This window comes from Stigmatopora argus, chromosome 5, assembly GCF_051989625.1.
Source record: "Stigmatopora argus isolate UIUO_Sarg chromosome 5, RoL_Sarg_1.0, whole genome shotgun sequence".
NCBI lineage: Eukaryota > Metazoa > Chordata > Actinopteri > Syngnathiformes > Syngnathidae > Stigmatopora > Stigmatopora argus.
In genome coordinates, this window is record NC_135391.1 from 1,915,792 (window position 1) to 1,938,704 (window position 22,913).

The 22,913-nt window shown below is 39.1% G+C and overlaps 1 protein-coding gene across 1 annotated transcript in view; it reads right to left on the reverse strand.

Moving 5' to 3' along the window:
• The window catches only part of fras1 (Fraser extracellular matrix complex subunit 1), a 119,582-nt gene that overhangs the window by 44,551 nt on the left and 52,118 nt on the right, over positions 1-22,913 (reverse strand). Inside the window, exons 12-21 of the mRNA XM_077600573.1 lie at positions 20,646-20,789; positions 16,894-17,043; positions 11,511-11,654; positions 9,826-9,966; positions 9,611-9,751; positions 8,728-8,901; positions 5,251-5,391; positions 3,634-3,780; positions 722-883; positions 278-424 (exon numbers count right to left, since the gene is read on the reverse strand). Coding sequence (XP_077456699.1) covers positions 278-424; positions 722-883; positions 3,634-3,780; positions 5,251-5,391; positions 8,728-8,901; positions 9,611-9,751; positions 9,826-9,966; positions 11,511-11,654; positions 16,894-17,043; positions 20,646-20,789 — 1,491 coding nt within the window. The remainder of the gene's footprint in view (positions 1-277; positions 425-721; positions 884-3,633; positions 3,781-5,250; positions 5,392-8,727; positions 8,902-9,610; positions 9,752-9,825; positions 9,967-11,510; positions 11,655-16,893; positions 17,044-20,645; positions 20,790-22,913) is intronic.

The window sequence follows — 22,913 nt, forward strand, 5'->3', positions numbered from 1 at the left end:
AATTTTTATATATTCTTAAAAAGACCATGACCACCTTTTGTCAGATAAAGTTTGATTTTTTTCAAGCAGCAATTGTAGAAATATTTTTTATATCATTCAAAAGACCTTGATAAATCTACACGATTATTTTCCTATTTAATACAGGAGTTGTTGAAACTACGATGTGTTAAAATGAAGCCATTTTATGGAAGAAAAAAATGCAAATTTTGTGGGATTTTCACTTAGCTCCAATCTCATTAGCGCAGAGACAAGATGGCCAAAGAAAGTGAAGACTGACCTTGGCAGACCCTCTGCCCGTTGTCATAGTAACCTAGCGGGCACTGGGGGCCGCAGACCCCGGAGGGCTGCAGAACGCTGGAGGGGTGACAGGAAGTGCAGGCAAGAGGTCCCGCCCCATTGCAGGCTTCGCACGAAGGGTGACACCCTGGCAAAAAAATAAAAAAATAGTCTGACTTATTATTTAAATCAAAATCTAAAAAGTACAAAAAAAACAAAAAAAAAAACCTTCCTGTCTATCAGTTTTTAGGATTTTTTTTAAGTACGAATTTGGATTTTATTACCCCAAAAATGTGACATTAATGAAATTATTACATTCGCCAATGAGCTAAAAATGAAATGACCATGACTCATATTGTTGCCATCTAGTATTAATATAATAGTCATTGGTTTAATGATGAGTTCAAAAACTAAAAAAAGAGAAGTTTTTTGAATGGTCGCTCACGAATGCAGGCTCCGTGCCGGGCGTAGTGGTCCCGGGGACAGTGGGGGACGCAGTGGTCGCCTAGCAACAAGCTAGCTCCGCTGGGGCCTTTGCACCAAAGGCAAAGGTTGCCGACGGCCGTCTGGAGGTCCGCCGCGCAGCGCTGGCAGTCGGGGCTGCAATCTGATGGAAAGGAACGCATAGCTGTCAATCTCGGCTAATTGCTTCCCTTAAAAATGATTGCAATTAAGCCTCACTAAGCAATATTAAACCATACAAACAACGCGGCATGGATTTACAGTAATCCCTCGATTATCGCGTTAATGTCGACCAGACATGGCCGCGATAAACGAAAAAACGCGAAGTAGAGGTAACCCCTATTTAAAAAATATCTATCTATCTACCTACCTACCTATCTACCTATCTACCTATCTACCTACCTATCTACCTACTTACCTATCTACCTACTTACCTATCTACCTACCTACCTACCTATCTACCTACCTACCTATCTACCTACCTATCTACCTACTTACCTATCTACCTACTTACCTATCTACCTACTTACCTATCTACCTACTTACCTATCTACCTACTTACCTATCTACCTACTTACCTATCTACCTACTTACCTATCTACCTACTTACCTATCTACCTACTTACCTATCTACCTACTTACCTATCTACCTACTTACCTATCTACCTACCTACCTACCCACTTACCCACTTACTACTACTTACCTATCTACCTACTTACCTATCTACCTACTTACCTATCTACCTACTTACCTATCTACCTACTTACCTATCTACCTACCTACCTATCTACCTACTTACTATCTACCTACTTACCTATCTACCTACTTACCTATCTACCTACTTACCTATCTACCTACTTACCTATCTACCTACTTACCTATCTACCTACTTACCTACTTACCTACTTACCTACTTACCTACTTACCTACTTACCTACTTATCTACCTATTTTTTTATGTTTTATTTAAATGCTGAGTCCTAATAGCGAGTGCGGATTTTCACATTTTTATGAACTTAAATAAAAATACTTTACTAAAAAATCTGTGATGTCGTGAAGCCGCGATATTCGAGGGATTACTGTACTCAACAAGGGCGCACTTAAAAGTCTAAAAATTTTCCCAATTGGACCAATCAGTATGCACTAAATTCAAGATTTTGTAGATGTCGCTGTATGACGCTGACAGCTTGACGGTGCCAAAGTTATGTCTAAATTTTTAACTATTTACTTGGTACATAACGTAAAACAAGCGTATCTTAAATCTAAACATTAATCCGAAGAAGAAATGATGCCGCCATTTTTCGTCTGGTCGAAAACGTTGTCATCACAAATTGATCCTTAATTGAATTTCACAACCGCATCAACAAAATAAATACAATAAAATCAAATCTCGCACCTGGGAAATTAACACGCCACGCTCCCGCGCTTAAATTAAACTACTCGCAGTCAGCGTGACAACCAAGCGATAACCAAGTTTGCCTCCCACCGGAGCGTGAAGGTGGATTGGACGCTGAAATAAGGACCGTTCTATTTTTACGAGCCCGCAAGGCATCATTTATTAACCAACACTTTTGACCCCTCCCCCCCCCCACGGGCTCGATCCGATCACCGGCCGGCGTCGCGAAACGACGCGTGTCATCAGAAAGTGTCGTTAAAAATGCGCGCGGGGGCGCCGAGTAACGGTGCGGTGCCCCCGATTGCTTGGCCTGATTGTCTTCGGATTGTTTTGGATCTCCGGGAAGAAACCGCGATCGTTAGCCCACCTTGTCATCAGCGAGATGAACAAAACAAGAACGGCAGGGGGACTCGCCAAGGCAACATTTTTTGATTTAGCCAGCAGCATGGGATCGTTTTGGGAGGCGGTCTCGAAAAAGGCCCGATTTGGATGGGATTGTCGGCCCTCCAGAATGTCTCCGAATCGCTCGAAAAAACACTTATTGGTCGCCGGTGACGGCGACAGACGTACAATCCGTTTGCCGTGATCGTTATAGTAATGCGGTATGGGGCAGTCTTTGTGGAGGATAAAGAATATGTGACTGCATGTTATGATATTGTCATTATGTGTGGTGATTTGTAATATGTAAGCATTAGTGATAAACTAATGCTAGTGCGTCATTAAAAAACATTCATTTTCTGAACTGCTAATCCTCACAAGGGTCGCGGGGGGTGCTGGAGCCTATCTCAGCTGACATTGGAGGACACTCTGAATTGGTGGCCAGCCAATCGTAGGGCACGAGGAGGCAGTTTAGCATAGAATTAGCCTAGCATGACCAACCTGGGATCGAACCCGGGGCCCCCAAACGGTGAGACCGACGTGCTAACCGCTTAAACGCCGCCCCCATTTAAAAAAACAACAACTCCTAAGTCAAGTCCCCCAAGCTAAGAAATGTTGGTCTCAATTCGCAATTTTTTTTTAACTAGCGTGATTTAAGGGTCTGTGAGTGTGTGTATGCTAAGATTCTCTCGCTACGTTTGTCCAAACCGTGCAACATAGAGAGTTGAATTTTTTTAGGGTGGCCAGAAACGGCTGTCAGATTCTAATAGATGATTGTATTTGTTTTTTTTAAATAGCGCAACAATTGTAAAAAAAAATAATAATAACTAGCGTGATATGTGAGTGTGTGTGTATGTTAAGATTCTCTCGCTACGTTTGTCTAAACCGTGCAACGTAGAGAGTTGAATTTTTTAAATGGTGGCCAGAAACGGCTGTCGGATCCTAATAGATGATTGCATTTCTTTTTTTTAATAGCGCAACAATTGTCTTTTGGTTCTAAACAAGCAGGTGGGACCGTCTTATAATGAGTATTTGACGCTCATAGCCATTAGTGGCAGCGACTAGCTTCTCTGCGGGAATTGAAAATCTCCCGCTGGAAAGGTCCCAGGCAATTTTCTTACCGCGGCATTGGCCCGTAGCGGAGTGGAGGAAGCTCCCGTCCAGGCAGGCAGTCCGGCAGCGGCCTTCGTCCAGGTGTGCCAGCGGGGGGCACGAGGTGCAGTCGGCCTGGGAGGTGCCCGAGCACGTCTGGCAGGACGGGTGGCAAACTGGCGGACGTGCGGAAGGGAAAAATACACCGTCAATATTTGAGCGGAGTTCAAATCCAAATATCAGGCATTGGCACTAATTTGCAAAAACAACAATTTTGTTTTAATTTGAAAGCCTGTCCTTGGCCACAAAGCCCAATTAGAAAACTCCAAACCAAGGGTGCGCAAACAAACTGGGCAAAGCGCCGTCCCATTTTTTTCTTGGCCATGCAGCAACTGATGAAAATATAATTAAATACGGCACGCACAAGAAGCTTAAATTCTTCCTACCTTGCACTTCTTCTGTGTAACGAGAGATGGCGCTAGTCCTCTGAGAAAAAAATGTGTCTGATCCCCCTTTGACTTTTTAATCTAAAACGCAGTCCTAAAAACCTTAACTTTAAAGCTAATTTTAAAATATTGGCTTTGAAGATCTGATTTCAAAACCCAACTAAATCTTGAGCTTCTCATTTCTGGACGTCCAATCAATGTTGGGACCTTTGATTTGAGCGCTAACAAAGTTGTCTTTAAACATTGTAGATTTTCTGCTTGCTCAGTTAAACCTTGTTAAAGGTTTACAGTGAAACTTTCCTGTGTGTCAGACATCGATACATTAAGGTGTGTGTGTGTGTTTGTCCTCAAGAGCTAAACAAAACAAGCGAGAGGGCAACCAAGCAAAACAAAACATTTAGCCAGGAAACAATCCAAGTCTGTTTGCTCTCTGGCTCAGAGCCATTTTTCTTCCAAAGATTTCTCATTAGGCCAAGGGTGTCAAACTCAGGTTGGTTCGCGGGCCGCATTAACGTCAACTCCATTTCATGTGGGCCGGACCATTTTAGATATAATATTTCGATTTTTTTAAAATTCTAAATGGATTAAAAGAACTGGATTAAAAGCCCTGAATATTCAATTTTTTATAGATCTAAAACAATGTTTATTTTACCTTTTTTATATATTAGCATATTAATATTATTTTACTATTACTGTATTTTCCACACTATAAGTCACACTTTTTCGTTTCATAGTTTGCCTCAAGCACGACTAAAATGTTTTTTTTTTCTCTCTGACTACCAAAAGTTTATATTTTTAGGCTATTGTTATCCCAAAAACTGTAAAAGTTACATTAACAGTAGCCTGAAATTCTCCGTTTAACTATTTTTACTTGAACCGCTATTTTGTCTGCAATTTTTTTGGCTAGTTTTTTGTCTATTTTTTTTGTCTATTTTTTGGCTAGTTTTTTTGGCTAGTTTTTTTGGCTAGTTTTTTGGCTAGTTTGGGGCTATTTTTTGGCTAGTTTTTTGGCTAGTTATGGGGCTAATTTTTTGACAAGTTTTTTGGGGCTAGTTTTTGGGGTCGGTTCTTGGCTAGTTTTTGGGCTAGTTTTTTTGGCTAGTTTTTGGCTAGTTTTTTTTTGGCTATTTTTTGGCTATTTTTTGGCTAATGCAACTTGTACTCAGATGTGATGTATAGTATGAAAACTAGAGTAAACACCTTGACAGTGGTCCTCCTGTCCAAAGAATCCTTGCGGGCAAGCATGGACACATTGTCCGTCATGTAGAACGGACGGCGAGTGGCAAGATGTGCAATTATCTGCATAAGGACCCGTGCACTGCCAGCAGGACATGTGACATTCTGGGAAAAAAAGACAAAAAAAACCATTTTAAAAATATCATATAAAATGTAGTCACTGTTTCACCTTCTGAAATCATCATCAAAGACCCTTTAATCTTCAATCTCTCTCTTCACATCATCAAATAGCATCTTGATGTTTTTGTAAACATCAACGTTAGAATTCAGTAAGCCTGCATTGAATTTTTTTTATCTCGAAACGCAGTATTAAATCATTCCCAGTAGCGATCGATTCTTCGTCTCGCAGTAAAATGTGACGCATAAAGTTGGAGGAGCGCGTATCGACGAATATGAGCACCCCCGGCGCGTCTTTAGCCACTACATTATCAGGCTCCCACACAGAATGAGCTTCATTACTCACTTTTGTGCTGAATCGGGACAAATTCGGCCGGTCGATGAGGCTGATTTTGCGCCAACTCTCCCAATGATGCATTGAGTTCAGTCTTAAGGCGGGCAGCCCTAATTTATACTGTTTGTGTAGGAAGAGCCCAAACACAAACACATTAAGGCACGCAAAAATGAACGTTTTATTATAAACATCATCAACAAGTCAGTCGTTTAAAAGACTGGTGGTTTTGCAAACAAATACGTCCCGCATCCCAACAACTGTTGTGGGCTATATTATTTGTGGGTATGAGTGTGTGGGTGTGATTGGACAAACAGACTCAAGGACACTTTCTTCTCAAGAGCCGTGCGTCACCATACTCAACTGGAGTTCTGCATCTAGGCGGACCGAATCAAGACTCATTTCTTGTCTTGCACTTGCACTAAAATCCACAGGCTGCTTGCTTACCAATTAAGTCACTTTTTGTACCTGACTACTTATTTGGTGACCACTTATCCATGCTCACTGCTTATTTATGTTGTTGACTATTTATCTATGTTGACAACTGCTTGTCTATGTTGACAACTGCTTGTCTATGTTGACAACTACTTGTCTATGTTGACAACTACTTGCCTATGTTGACAACTACTTGTCTGTTGTTGACTACATGTCTATGTTGTTGACTACATTATGTTGTTGACGACTTATCTATGTTGTTGACTAATTTATGTTGTTGACTACTTTATGTTGTTGACGACTTATCTATGTTGTTGACGACTTATCTATGTTGTTGACTAATTTACGTTGTTGAGTAATTTAAGTTGTTGACTAATTTATGTTGTTCAGTAATTTAAGTTGTTGACTAATTTATGTTGTTGAGTAATTTAAGTTGTTGACTAATTTATGTTGTTGACGACTTATCTATGTTGTTGACGACTTATTTATGTTATCGACTAATTTATGTTGTTGACGACTTATTTATGTTGTTGACTAATTTATGTTGTTGACGACTTATTTATGTTGTTGACTAATTTATGTTGTTGACTAATTTATGTTGTTGACGACTTATTTATGTTGTTGACTAATTTATGTTGTTGACTAATTTATGTTGTTGACTAATTTATGTTGTTGACTAATTTATGTTGTTGACTTATCTATGTTGTTGACGACTTATCTATGTTGTTGACGACTTATCTATGTTGTTGACTAATTTATGTTGTTGACTAATTTATGTTGTTGACTAATTTATGTTGTTGACTAATTTATGTTGTTGACGACTTATCTATGTCGTTGACTAGTCTATTTTGTTGACTACTTGTCTATGTTATTGACTAATCTATGTAGGTGACTACTTATTTATGTTGTTGACTACTTATTTATGTTGTTGACTACTTGTCTATGTTGTTGACTAATCTATGTAGGTGACGACTTATTTATGTTGTTGACTACTCATGATGTTGACTATTTATTTATGTTTTTGACTACTTTTTATGAACTTTTAGGCGCCTTGGCTTTCAAGTCTCGCAGCGGTATTTTCTGACCTTAATTTGCATTTCTTCTGACTTTTGGCGAACACGTTTTTATATCAACAACAAAGACCATTTGGTTTTCAAATGTAACTCGAGACAGAAACAATTTCATTTTTAAGCAGCCATAAGCGTTTACATTCGGGTGAAATCGCCCAGACAATGAACCCCACATGACGTTTTTTTTCGTAAGCGCCGTAACAAAACCAATGGGTTTACAAGTTAGGAGCGAGAGTGCCATTGATTTTGGACCTCCTCTAAGCTCAGACAAGAAGCAAACATCAATGAGTCAAAGCATGCGCCCCAAAAAAAGAAAAACAGCTGCCAAAAAAGTGCACTCCAGAACGCGGGTTGACCTTCAAAGACCGAGACAGCTGCCAAAAAAGTGTGCTACTGAACGCCGGATGACCCCCCAAGACAAAGACGGCTGCTAAGTGGGTACAATTTCACACTTAACGGAGAAACAAAACACATCCCTCCCTCTTTTTTTCTTTTTAATCTTGTTTTTGTCGTCCTGACTAATATTCCGGAGGAGAAAAAGGCTGGCAACAACGGGCTGGAATATGAGCCGATTACACAACAATTTCACACGCACAAATGACCCCATTTTCAAACACACACAAAAACCTGGGGGTGACGTACGATATAAGAGCGTTTCAAATTGTCTCCCTGTCCACAAACAAACAAGGACTGGTCGACCACCACATTTTGGCAACCCGTCTTCATTTCAACCAACTATTTAAATGGAGTTTATTTACAACCGTATTTTGTTGCGCACAATTTAGCACAAGAGCATGCTTACCTATGGCACTGTGGCACTCAAGCTGCTTAGAAGCAGACAGGAAAAGACTGCAGAGGGTGATCAAAACAGCCCAAAAGATCATCAACTGCCCCTACCCACCCTGTCCAGCATCTACGAATACCGGTGCCTTAGAAGGGCAGAGCGCATCATAAAAGACAATACGGAGCCCAACTTCCACCACTTCAACCTGCTGCCCTCTGGAAGGCGCTACAGAGCCATAACAGCCAAGACAAACAGAGTCAAGGACAGTTTCTTCCCAAGAGCTCAACTCCTGTTCTGCACCTAGGACCTAATCAAGACTTATTACTCCTACTTATACTACTTATTTATGCTGACCACTTATCTATAACTATTTCATAATTATTTATTCATCATTACTATTTGATTCTCTATTTATCATGACTATATATTGATTTGTGTTGGCTTGTTTGTTGTTGCGTCCATAGACTAGGCCACATGTGTCAAAGTGACGGCTGCGGGCCAAATCTGGCCCACCGCGTTATTTTGTGTGGCCCGAGAAAGTAAATGAAAAATAAAATCGGGCGACTCGCGCCCCCGAATTGTTGGATGTCCTCCATTTTGACTGTTCAAAAAATGGACTCTTGAAAAGAGAATAAGTCCTAGCGAATAAAAATGGGTAACCCTAACCCTCGACTCAAAAGTAGCAAAGCTTGTTTAGCCATTACCTGTGCAGGTGCGCCGGTGGTCGGCATAGGTGTTGGCGGGACAGTCCGCCACGCACACCCCGCGGGGCGATGAGAGGTCCCGTGACTGCGGGGCCAGGACCTCGGCGGCTTTCAGGCAGCGCAGGCAGTCCGAGGCCAGGGGGCCCTCGCACCGGCGACACGAAGGGTGACAGTCTGCAAAAACAAAGTACCAAGTATCACCCTACACATTCAGGATTCCAGCGGCTCAAGGCGACCTTTTAAAACCCATTTGAAATGACTTTAAAGACAAAAACGACAGGGGCGGATCTAGAAAAAACATTTACGGGGTGGCAGGATCAAAATTTTCATTCATATTTTCATTTCCCAAAGGTCGCGTGGTTTTTAATATGGCTTTCCGCCTCACATTGTAAACCCTTTTGCCTCAATCTGAAGGATATTGTTCCAAAATAAAACACTTAAAACCCTTGGGAATACATCTGGCGTCACCCAGCTTGTCGGTTTCGCAACCGTAACTAAAGGGGCGGAGCTTTTGAGAGAGGTCCGTTGGATTTAAGGCCCAAAAATAATAAATTCAAGACCTTTTTCAAGGATCAACAGCATGGGTGCTCAATACATCAATCGCCTAGGTCCTATTGGTAGAAAATTTGATCCAATGTGTTAGTTTCCTTCGAGCCTGAACAATGTTTTGTTTGCCCCGCCCACCAGTAAGGTGCTGATAGCCTTGGATAACATAAACGACCGGTCACAGATGCTTGCTTGTTCGGTCTTTCTTTTGGTTTTGAACAAATCTCTCTTTGAAAAGTAGATTTCGGAGAGAAAGCGTGAGCATCGGATCTGCGGGAATCCCGAAAGTCTAAAATATTTATAATGTGTTTATATAGTATAAATGGCAAGTGCTTACTGTGGCAGGTGTGGGCGTGTGGGTACAGGCCCTCGCCACAGGCCTTCAAACACTGCCCCTGGTGGAGGAGGAGGTCACGTGGGCACGACGTGCACTGGGATGCCAGCGCACCCCAACAGGACACGCATGAAGCGTGGCAGCCTGAAGGCAATGCAATAATATCATGATGCAAGAAGAAAAATAGGAATATGAGAGAGTGCAAAAAAATGGATTACTTCGGCATCTGCCGGTGCTGTCGTTGTAGTGTTGAGCTGGACACGCCGCTGCGCATTTCCCATGATGCAAGGCGTTGCCGGACGGACAGCTCAAGCAGTCGGGCTTGTCGGGGAAGCAGGAGGCGCAGGACGCGTGGCAAGCTAGCAAATTCGGAAAAAGATGTTAAACTCTAGCTAAAATGGAAGAATTTGTCTACTGTATTGGCCCGGATATAAGACGATATCCTCTTTTTCAAGACTTTTTGAACCCCAAATTCAATTTTTATACAGAAAATAATGACAGTACATCTGAAACAAATAATTATAACAATATATTCGAGAGAAAAGCATGTTATTTTGCATCGCAAAATAATAATTTCACAAAAACTGTCTATCACATCTTAATATCTGAACATTTAAATATGTAAACTACAGTCCAATCACATTTGTAATGGCTTCTGTTTTTCAAAATGTAAATCAACCATTACAATAACTGCATTAATGTAGTTTTAAAGTGTTGAGCATTCGCTTGAAAGATATCTGGCGCCATCTAGTGTTGTGAATGGGTAAGTTTAGACCCCGAATGTAAGACGAGCCCCTCTTTTTCAAGACTTTTTGAACCCCAAATTCAATTTTTATACAGAAAATAATGACAGTACATCTGAAACAAATAATTATAACAATATATTCGAGAGAAAAGCATGTTATTTTGCATCGCAAAACAATAATTTCACAAAAACTGTCCATCACATCTTAATATCTGAACATTTAAATATGTAAACTACAGTCCAATCACATTTGTAATGGCTTCTGATTTTCGAAATGTAAATTAACCACTGCAATAACTGCATTAACATAGTTTTAAAGTGTTGAGCATTCGCTTTAAAGATATCTGGCGCCATCTAGCATTGTGAATGGGTATGTTTAGACCCCGAATATAAGACGACCAACACTTTTTCAGGCTTATTTCAATTTCACTGTCTTATACTCGAGAAAATACGGTAATCTATCTACAACCTCACGAAAGGACCAAACTCCAAACCAAATTTACGTACCAATCAAGTGACCGACTCCGCCCACATCCTAATTGCGATCAAAGCGCAAGACTTCTTTAAGCAGCGAGACTCCCTGAGGGAAGTCAATCCCCCAAATAGAAATCATCCATATTCATATTTGGCCTCCTCATTAGCGCCACAAAGATTTGCAGCTAATGGTTGTCTTTTCTTTTCACGTTTGTTTTTGGCATCTAAGAGGAGCGCCGACGTCATTGTCTATTTGTTCTTTTTGGGATGTCGGCTCAGCAGGGGGGGCGGAGCAACTTTCCGCAATCACTTTGTAGCGGAAAATGAGGCTTTTTAAAAAGAAAATACTTTTGAACAGCCGGGCTGCTTTGTCCAAAGCACTTAGCGACATTCACTTGGTGTCAAGGTCCAATCATTATTCAGACGACCAAAGTGCTTATCTGTTATTTGTGCGCTGGATGGAGCATCTTTGCCTTTTTCACATTTATGGCCAGGTGAAAAAAAATATCACCTGTCACCAAATGCCATTTTGGGGTCACAGACCTTACGTCGCCGACGGCCAAAGTCAAACAAGTTTTAGTTTTGGTTTCAATACGATTCATTTCCAACGATTATTATTATTTTTGCCTCATCATTTTTAATTTAACTGGGAAAACGTGGATTGGTGAAGTGAGTGACGTTTACCGTGACAGACGCCATCTTGACTGTAGAAGGCGGGGCCACAGTCGGGAACGCACTCGCCGTTTTGGAGCAAATCGGCCGGGTCAGAACATGACGAGCACTCCCTCGGGCTCGGCCCGACACACTCCGAACATGACTCGGAACAACCTGCCGAAAACAAAAAAATAATAATAAATAAATAAGTAGTCAACAACATAGATACGTTGGAAAGTGCAGAAATAACAACAACAAACAGACAAATAATAACAATAAATAATAAATAAATGAGTAGTCAACAACAAAGATAAGAAGGAAAGTGTGCAAATATCAACAACAAACAGATAAATAAATAATAACAATAAATAAGTAGTCAACAACATAGATAAGTAGGAAAGTGCACAAATAACAACAACAAACAGAGAAATCATAACAATAAATAACAAATGAATAAATAAGTAGTCAACAACATAGATAAGTTGGAACGATCACAAATAACAACAACAAACAGACAAATAAAAAATTACAATAAGTAGTCAACAACATAGATAAGAACGAAAGTCTACAAATGACAACAACAAACAGACAAATAAATAAGTAGTCAACAACATAGATAAGTAAGAAAGTGTACAAATATCAACAACAAACAGACAAATAAAAAATAACAATAAATAAGTAGTCAACAACATAGATAAGTAAGAAAGTGCACAAATAACAACAACAAACAAATAAAAAATAACAATAAATAAGTAGTCAACACCATAGATAAATTGGAACATGCACAAATAACATCAACAAACAAATAAATAAATAACAATAAATAAGTAGTCAACAACATAGAAGTTGGAACATGCACAAATAACATCAACAAATAAACAAATAAATAATAACCATAAATAAGTAGTCAACAACATAGATAAGTTGGAATGTGTACAAATAACAAACAAACAAGCACAATGTTAAAAAAAACGATGATTACATTAAAAATAATGCTGTGTGGGCCCGCGAGCTTTCATATAATATTCCAATGCATTATTTATGTGGGCTTGGGCCCACGTGGGGGTGGATTACGCGTCCTTTCCCTCGGCCCTTTGCGGAGAAAGCAATTTATTTCCCCCGTGCGTGCGGCTGGAATCCCAAACGATCAGTATCGCTATGCGTAATCTGAGTCAACGCAAAGCCCCGTCCCCCCGCCATCGCCAAATTATTCCGGACGAGGCGAGGACATGAGATTAGAGCCTCCCCACCACTACCACGACGACTACTACTACTACTACTGTAGCGCACCCGATAATAAGATCAGAGCTCGGGTTATTAAAGAGAGCACAGACAAAGCAGCTTTGCAAAGAGGATCAGAATGCAACCGCCATCATATTAATATGCGGGGGTTATTTTCCTGGCACAAGTTATGATTTGGAACGACACGAGCAATAAAAAACAATATCGGCACAAAATGGCATACGTGTGTGATGGACATGCCATGTCTTGAAATCTCAATAATTCAATAGATTTGACCCGCAAGTGCTTTTCTTTGTACAGTAATCCCTCAAATATCGCGGCTTCACGACATCGCGTTTTTTGTTGAAATTTTGAATATTAAAAAGGTTGGTGTTTCTTTGGAGAAAATCACTGCAGAGGTTTTATGTGCTACTTTTTCAGTTGTTTTTAGGATTCTCACTCGCCAGATGTGTTTTATGTGAAGCAAAATAATAAATTACAAAAATCCAATAAAATAATGAAACCATGATACAATTCCATAAGCGAAATGAGTCAAATGTGTTCAAAGTATACAAGAATGCATTTTATGCAGAAAAAAGTGACTTTTTGGTGTAAATTAAATATTATCATGAGCCAAATCTGACATTATTCTCAACCAATCATCAGTCAGGGGCACGGCAAAGTGTGATTGGGTGCTTTTTGTCCAATTATAACAAGAGATGCTTAAAAAAACAACATTCTGGACACTTTCAATTCAAAATGGTGGGCATACTTGGTAAAATTCCAAAGGAGGTTAAAAAAAATTATGTAAAATACAATAATCACTTCCACTTTAAGTTTTTTTTATACTGGGTAAAAATGTCCACTGAATTTTACCAATGAAAAACCCCAAGAATAAGTTTTTTAAAATATTTTTTTAGATTTTACAAAATGATTTTTGAACTAAAAACACAGAAAAAATGGATTAAAAAATGAAAATTATTGATTTAAAAGGGGAAAAATCAGGAAATTTAATATACATCTATATTGTTCATTTTAATTTGATCCTAAAACAGAAAGTCGGCACTTATGATTTATTTTCCCGGGCCACACAAAATGATACGACGGGCCAGATTTGGCCCCCGGGCCGCCACTTTGACACACGTAGTCTACTCATTACAGAAAAGCCAACCCAAATTTATGGCGCTATTTTTTTTTTTGTACTTGCGTTTCCGCCATTGTTGTCGCCTGGAAAATGTCGACAAAAACGCCATCGAAATTTATGACGGGGGTTGTACCTGAACCTGCTGCACTTGTCACAAGAACAAAAAAAAAAACGCATCTCCAAGGCGATGCCTCCTCCTTCGTGTCATTAACATGCCAACATTGTTTACATGCAGCTGCAATAAAAAGGAAGCCAGAGGTATACGTAGCAACCAAAACACACCGTGGGGGGTCTTTTCTCCATACAACAAAAAAAAAGACTTTTATTCTGGGTGGTCCTGCTCCGGTGCAAAGATAAGCTGCAATCTGCTGGGAACCTTTCCAGAACTCTTTCTCTTTGAATTTCTCACACACACATACACATACACATACACATTCACACACACACACACACACACACACATTTACACACAGACACACAGACACACATACACATGCACATACACACACACACACACACGACAACATGCAAGACGACAGATTCTCATATCGGAGATAGTTTGCCCTGAAAAGTCGACTGAAATTGAATTCCACTCCTCGTGAAAATCCGCAAAAAAATGAAAGGTTTCCTGACAAAGCTGAGCTAATTTAAAAACTAATTCAATTTTGGAGTTTAAAAAAAAAACAAAAATTATTCTGAATGACAGCTTACGTAAATTGTTAATGTCTATTAATTAAAGTCTGGTGGCGCGGTGGAGAAGTGGGTGTGACGGGCGCCTCGCAGTTCTGAGGTAGAGGGTTCAATCCCTGATGGGTTCTTGTGTGGGTTTGTATGTTTTTTCTGGGCTCCTGTGTTTTTTTGGGGTACTCCGGTTTTCGCTCACCTTCCAAAAACATGCATGCTAGGCTAATTGTAGGCTACATTGTGGCTAGCTATGAGGGATTGGTTGTTTGTCTTGTTGCGTCCTGCGATTGGCTGGCCACCGATTCAGGGTGTCCTACCGCCCCCCGCGAGCCTTGCGAGGATAAGCGGTTCATAAAATGAATGAATGGATGAATTAATTTAAATTAAGTCAAAGTTTTTTTAAGATTCTGGGTCACTTGAAACCCTGACCTAAACCCTATCTATATCAAGGGTGTCAAACTCGGGTCTGTTCGCGGGCCACATTAACATCAACTCGATTTCATGCGGGCCAGACCATTTTAGATATAATATTTAGATTTTTTTTTTAAATGGATTAAAAGAACTGGATTAAAAACCCTGAATATTCCGTTTTTTTATAGATCTAAAACAATGTTTATTTTAGCTTTTTTTAAATATATTTTTAGATTTTACAAAATGATTTTTGAACTAAAAACACAGAAAAAAATGATTAAAAAATTCCAAATATTGATTTAAAAGGGGGAAAATCCGGAAATTTAATATACATCTATACTCTTCATTTTAATTTGATCCTAAAACAGAAAGTCGCCACTCATGATTGACTTTCCAGGGCCACACAAAATGATGCGGCGGGCCAGATTTGGCCCCCGGGCCGCCACTTTGACACGTGTGCCCTATATCTAGCTTTAACAGTACATTTCAAAGGCTAATTCAGAAATTTTGTCCTCGCCGCGATCGTCGTTAACGGCGTGAAATACGGCGGCGGGGTTGCTTTTCATCTTTCTTCCGAGAGTCACAGAAGCGCGTTAGCACGTTAGCACGCCCGCGGGGCGCGGCCTCGCCCTCCTCGGCCGGCTTTCACTTAGCGGTCCTGGCTCGGGGCTACGGGCAGATTGCCTGATTAACGGCGCGGCGGCGGCCGTGGCGGACGCAAACGGGTCTCCCGCCTCTCGTCCCGCCTCCTTCTGCCGAGGTTATAAAGCCGATCCATCACGCGTGTCTGCAATTTTACCTTTGCGTTCCCCGGGGTTGAGCGCCACAATTCCGGCGATAACACTTAATGCCGTTAAGTCATCCGACATTAGCGCCCGCTGCATTATTAAACACGCTCGTTTGCTTTCATGCGGAATGGCGTAATTGCCAACATCGCGTGGCATCGCAGGTCAGACGGCGTTATAACGAGTACCGTATTTATTCGGGTATAACGCGCACCCATAAATTGTGACTAAAAAAATTGTATAAATGTATTTTTTTGTTTTTCTCAGGTCAAACCAAGGATTGCACCGGTACTGCTAACTGGCTAATGCTAAACACGTCGCCATGACAAAACATTTATTCACAACATATGATACGGAAACCTGGTAAAACAAACAGTCTAATTCACATGTGTCAAAGTGTCAAAGTTTTAAATCAAAAACGTTTTGAATAAGTGACAAATGACATGTGGCCAATGAATTGGGTTGTTTTTGGGCTAAACTGTAGTAAAATATAGTATAGTCGTATGCGTCATTGGTTTCAACTATGCAGAGGAAAACAGTGGTATTGTTATTTTGATTAAATTGTTAAAATGTATTTTTTTTAATACATACCGGATAATAATTTAATAAGAATAAGAATAAGAATAATGATAATGAGAACGATAACGATAATAATAATAATAACAACAATAATAATAATAAATAGTAATAATAATAATACAATAATAATAGTAATAATAATAATAACATAAGATTTTATCAATTAATGAGTGTCTAAAAAGTAGGACTATAAGAATCAGAATTTTATAATTATTTGCTAAAATATAAGAATTACCCTTAAGAAAATGGAACGTGTATGGATAAATCTCACCCAAATAAGAACTGCCCTGTGCTTTTTTATCCCACGAAAGCCGCGGGTAACCTTTGCGTGCACGTACGTCGCACCCTAATTCCCAGATAAAAAAACAAAAGAAAACAAGAAGCTTAACAAACAATGTGGCTAAACCTGGCGGACGAATCAATAAGCAATCGATAGAAAACAAACAAGCGGCGACCAGTTTCCGTGACTCATTCGAGCACTGACTCACTTTTTTTTGCGGGAAACGAGATAAAAAGAAAAGAAATGGCCATGATTACAAAAAAATGAAAAAGGAGCTGATGGGAAATTTTAAAAAAGTGGGAGACTCACGTCTGCATCGCCTTCTGTGCTCGTCCCGATAGGTCCCGACGGGACAGGTCGCCAGGCACCGGTCGCCCTCCACGCTCAGCAGGGGCTGCTGGGGGACACACGATTGGCAGGACCACCTGCTCCTGCAGGTGGCGCAAGATGAAGGACAAGCTGGAATAGAAAGCAAAAAAAATCATATAAATTGGAGTGAAAATTTTGAATCTGTGACACGGTGCATAAGTGGCTAGCGCGTCGGGCTCGCAATTGTGGAGTCGAGGGTTCGATCCCAGCTGCTGGGTCCTCATGGTACAAAGTTTGGATGTTCTCCCCAGGCTTGGGTGGGTTTTCTATGGGTACTCCGGTTTCCTTCCACATCCCAAAAATATGCATGCTAGGCTAATTGGATGCTAAATTGTCGTTAGGTATGTGTGATTGGTTGTTTGTCTCCTCATGACCTGCAATTGGCTGGCCACCAATTCAGCCCAAAGTCAGCGGGGATAGGCTCCGGCACCCCCCGCGACCTTAGCGGGCTTGGGTGGGTTTTCTATGGGTACTCCGGTTTCCTTCCACATCCCAAAAATATGCATGCTAGGCTAATTGGATGCTAAATTGTCCCTAGTTATGTGTGATTGGTTCTTTGTTTCCTCGTGCCCTGCGATTGGCTGGCTACCAATTCAGACCAAAGTCAGCTGGGATAGGCTACAGCACCCCCCGCGACCTTAAGGAGGTTAAAGCGGGCTTGGTGGGTTTTCTATGGGTACTCCGGTTTCCTTCCACATTCCGAAAATATGCATGCTACGCTAATTGGATGCTAAATTGTCCCTAGGTATGTGTGATTGGTTCTTTGTTTCCTCGTGCCCTGCGATTGGCTGGCCACCAATTCAGCCCAAAGTCAGCTGGGATAGGCTCCGGCACCCCCCGCAACCCCGGTTCAGAAAATGAATCGATATGAGCCACTTATATAAATAGATTCAAAATCAAAACATACTAGTAAACTTGTTTCAGAATGTTTTCCCCATCTTAAAAATCAACACTTTAATGAACGCTTTCAAGAATAAAAGTAAAATATTATTCATAGATTCTCTTTTTCACGGCGGTAGTTCATTTCAGGACATTTTTTTTCTTTACTGACGTAAGCAGAATCTGTCTTTTCTCCCTAAAGTTGTTGCGGAGTAAATGTCACATTTGAAATAATGGAACTGCACTTTTGGTGGCGACCTGCAAAAAACGGCTTAACAATAAAAAAAAAAGTGAACTTTGTTGACTAGTAAATTTGAAATCTCATCGCCGCCGGCCAACCAGGCTCGGCACTGCGCCGCAGATAGTATAGCCGATAAAAAGACGATTTAAAGGACTCGTAAAAGTCACAAGTTTGAAGTGGACGCGTGCAGGTTTGCATCATGGACTTCTATACTTTCAAATATAATAAAAATAAATAAAAACTTGGTCCTAGATGAAACCATGAAAAAAAGAGTAATAAATATATATAAATGTGCTAGTTTGCGGGTGACGCGGTGGAGAAGTGGTTGGTAGGTCGCCTAACAGTTTTGAGATCAAAGGTTCGAATCCTGGTGTGTTGCAAACTTCCCGTGTGGTGTTTGCATGTTTGCCGTCTGCCTAGGTGGCTTTTCTATGGGTACTCAGGTTTCCAAAAACATTCATGGTGTGTGTCAACATCGTGTTCTATGATAGAATTCAGATGAAGATCATAAATCTGTAGTGTATAGTAAAAATTTTTAGTTTACTTTTATTTTGAAAAGTACACACATGCTAAAGATACTTAAAAATATAAAATCACTGTATTTAATAACTACTATTTTCCATTGAGTCACACGTCTCCTCCCAGAACCCTTACCTATGATGACATCAGTGGTTTCAACTATGCAGAGGCGAACCGTCACAATTTTTTTCTTTTTTACGCTACAATTTCAATAGGTGAGTCTTGACAATTTATTTCTTCAAGAATCTATCATTTAATGCACAGGTGTCAAAGTGGCGGCCCGGGGGCCAAATCTGGCCCACCGCATCATTTTGTGCGGCCCGAGAAAGTAAATCATGAGTGCCGACTTTCTGTTTTAGGATGAAATTAAAATGAAGAGTATAGATGTATATTAAATTTCCTGATTTTCCCCCTTTTAAATCAATAATTGTCATTTTTTAATCAATTTTTTCTGTGTTTTTAGTTCAAAAATAATTTTGTAAAATCTAAAAATTTATATAAAAAAAGCTAAAATAAACATTGTTTTAGATCTATAAAAAACTGAATATTCAGGACTTTTAATCCAGTTCTTTTAATCCATTTATAAAAAAAATATCTAAATATTATATCTAAAATGGTCCGGCCCACATGAAATCGAGTTATCGATGTGTAAAAACTGTTATGTATACGTCCAAAATGTTTTGGGTTAAACGATTAACGTGACAACCGCAAACATTGGTAGCTCTTTTATTTTATTATTATTATTTTTTTCTTTTGCCAAAACGGCTCCTGTTTAATAGCTTTTATGATTCCGCTATTCACGCCTTAATGGGCGATAAAAGTCAGGCGAGGCAGTCAATGAGGTGCAAACAAAAAAAAAAAAATGAAATGATGCCTCACTTCAAGGTGAGATGTTATAATAATAATTCCTTTTTTTTGCAAAGATATACGCATTTATGTAGACATGTACTTGAAGTATGAAATAGTAAAAGTTGATTGTTTGCTGGTTGAAGGTTAACTCAATTTAGTCCTCCGTGATTTTAGATGAATAATTGAAGGACGTGACCTCACTTGACATGACGGATGGATGGAGTCAAGCCTCAATAGCGCTTTAAATATGTATTCATGCATATTCATACTTCATGTAGCAGAGTCGTCTCGGTCACATATTTCTGCAGCTCGGTTCGAGTCACCTGATTTTGATTTTTCTGCCAATTTCGACTACATATCTAATTTAATACAGTAATCCCTCGAATATCGCGGCTTCAACTTTCGCGGTTTCACGACATTGCTGATTTTTTTCTAGGGGAATTATTATTATTATTTTTTTAAGTTCATAAAGATGTGAAAATTCACGCCGAAACTCGCAAGTGGAACTTTTTTTGTTGTATTTTTATTTATTTAGTTATTTATAAAAAAATATATATATGATTTTTTTTAAAGTTCATAAAAATGTGAAAATCCACGCTGAAACTCACAAGTGGAAGCCACCCCTTTCCTCCGCTTGCTACTCGGACTCAGCAATGAAGTAAAAAAAATATTATTATTATAATTATAATTTAAATATTATTATTATGAATATATAATTTTATTTTACTTTATTTTTTAAAATACTATATTTTTTTAAATAGGGGTGACCCTACTTCACGTTTTTTCGTTTATCGCGGCCATGTCTGGTCTACATTAACCGCGATAATCGAGGGATTACTGCAATACCTTTTTTGTATTCATCTTGATGATTTTGTCATGATTATGATAAATATCATAATTTTCTAAAAATGTTGCATAGTACATACCATTTTTTTCCAGTTACTTTTAACGACCGACATCCCTGTGCACATGTTGCCTTGTAGGCACTTAATAAGAGAAAATAAAGAACATTTAAAAACCCAATCTTTTTCGTCCCATCAATTTCCGTTATTAATTTCATTATACCTGCGATCATTTAATGTCTCGTAGCGCAAAACGAATTCGATTCCATTGACGCTTATAGACATTCATTGAGTGATATTGTTTGACTGCCAATGACCGCAATAGACTTTTCTTTTGATGAAATTAGATTGAAAGAAAATACCTGCACACTTTGATCCGTCTGCAAAGAAGCCCTCTGGACAAATCAAAAGACAGCGGGCAAGATGGAGGACGGCTTTCGGGTCCTTGCAGCTATCGCAGTGATCGGGTGTTCCGGAACATGACTGACAATCGGCGTCACATGGAACTGGAACAAAAATAACCAAATCAATTATTTACCCATAAATCCCACAGAAAACAGATAATAAACGACAGTGTTTTTCGGAGTATAAGTCGCACCGGCCAACGAATACACAGTAAAGACGAAAAAATTATTCATGAGCCGCGCTGGAGTATAAGTCGCATTTAAAAAAAAAATCATAAAGCAAGAACAAACATAACATTGAAAAAACTTTAAAATGGGGAAAAAAGGCTAAATAGGCATCTGCTGAACATAACCATTTTTCAGATAACTATGGCTTTAAAAAAACATAACAGGGTGTGTTGGTGGTCAGATAAAACAAAAAACATTAAGTCACAATAAAAGACTACAAAAATTCAAATAAAAAAAATTAAGTCACAATAAAAGACTAAAAAAATTTAAAAAAAATAATTAAGTCACAATAAAAGACTAAAAAAATTAAAATACAACAATTTTAAGTCACAATAAAAGACTAAAATAAATAAAATTTAAGTCCCAATAAATGACTAAAATAAATAAAATTTAAGTCCCAATAAATGACTAAAAAAAATATATTTTTTTTGAAGTCACAATAAAAGAGTAAAAAAATAAAAACTAAGTCACAATAAAAGACTAAAAAATTTAAAAATAAATTAAGTCACAATAAAAGACTAAAAAAATAAAATAAAAAAAATTAAGTCACAATAAAAGATTAAAAAAAAAAAAAAAAAAAGTCTAAATAAAAGACTAAAAATAATTAATAAAAAATATTACTAAATGGATTTTTGACATGCCACCCAGGGTTTTTATTTAACACCGATTTTTGGGGGCGGCCCAAATATGGTCATATAATAAGATATAGTATAATAATAGCAGTTCATGTAGATTACATTATGTTCAAAGAAATAATCTGAATACGGTTTTGTACATTTTTGGACGACTACTTTAACCCGAGTAATATTAAATTTGAAGAAACACTATTCTTACTTGAGTGACATGTTTGTTTACTCTTCCCATCTTTGCAACATTGCTTATCAACAGCTGACAATTTTTCAGTGCCGCCCTGGCACAAAATTAAAAACACGACACGTAATGAATCCCAAATGATCTCAGGTGACAATTTCTCGCTGACAAATGACAAAATAAAAGGCCACGTTGACACCCGATTACTTCTTGTCACTTTAGTGTCAGCGCCAGACTAATGAGGAATCATAAAAATCAAACCTTTCAAACTTACGCTATAAATCTCAACAGGAAAACAGAACTTTCAGTCAAAACAGGCTTTGAAACACGACCTTGAAATGCTCAGATTGAAACCTTTTATGGCAAAAGTAGCCTGAATTGGAAGTCATTGAAAACTTTATGCTAACAGCGCTACTGTATTTTCACGACTATAAGGCGCACATAAGTCTTAAATTTTCTCCAAAATAGACAGGGCGCCTTATAATCCAGTGCGCTTTATATATGGACCAATTCTAAAATAAATCAGTGGATAGGGTACACCATCCTCTACAGCTCTCATAACTACGGCAAGCAGCCCCCGACTCTACTATTTTCCCCGTAGAAAAAGTACTGCGCGGTGACTGCTGGGATATGTAGTTCTTTTGTCAATACACCCAATGGATTGTGGCCTGTATACATCGACATCAACTCAGCTTTACGAAGCATGGAAGGCAGCGTTGGAATAGTTACGCTAGCTACTATTTGCGAATGGATTGTGGCTGCCTGGACGAATGTATAAAACTCAGCGTTTTCGATGATTTATTTGGACAATTGTTCAATTCGGACACAGAAAATGAGGACTTTGATGAATTTCTGGGTGATGATGACATGAGTACATTGTCAAATGGCTAAATAAAGTACAACCGAACTCAGTTTTGCTTCCGTTGTCTTTTTAAAAACGTGTTTTTAGCGTGTGGGTGTAGCGTGTATGTTTAAGCTGGTGTATGTTTTGCCATGTCTGGCTGCGTCTATAAAAACGGTGCGTCCTTTGTGTGTGTCAAATACAGAAATAGCACTCGTTACTGATACTGCGGCTTAAAATACGATGCGCCATATAGTCGTGAAAATACGGTAATTTGAAACGCTAGCAGCGCTAATTTGAAATGCTAATATTTGCTAATGCCCGTTAGCACCCAAGCAAATAAACAT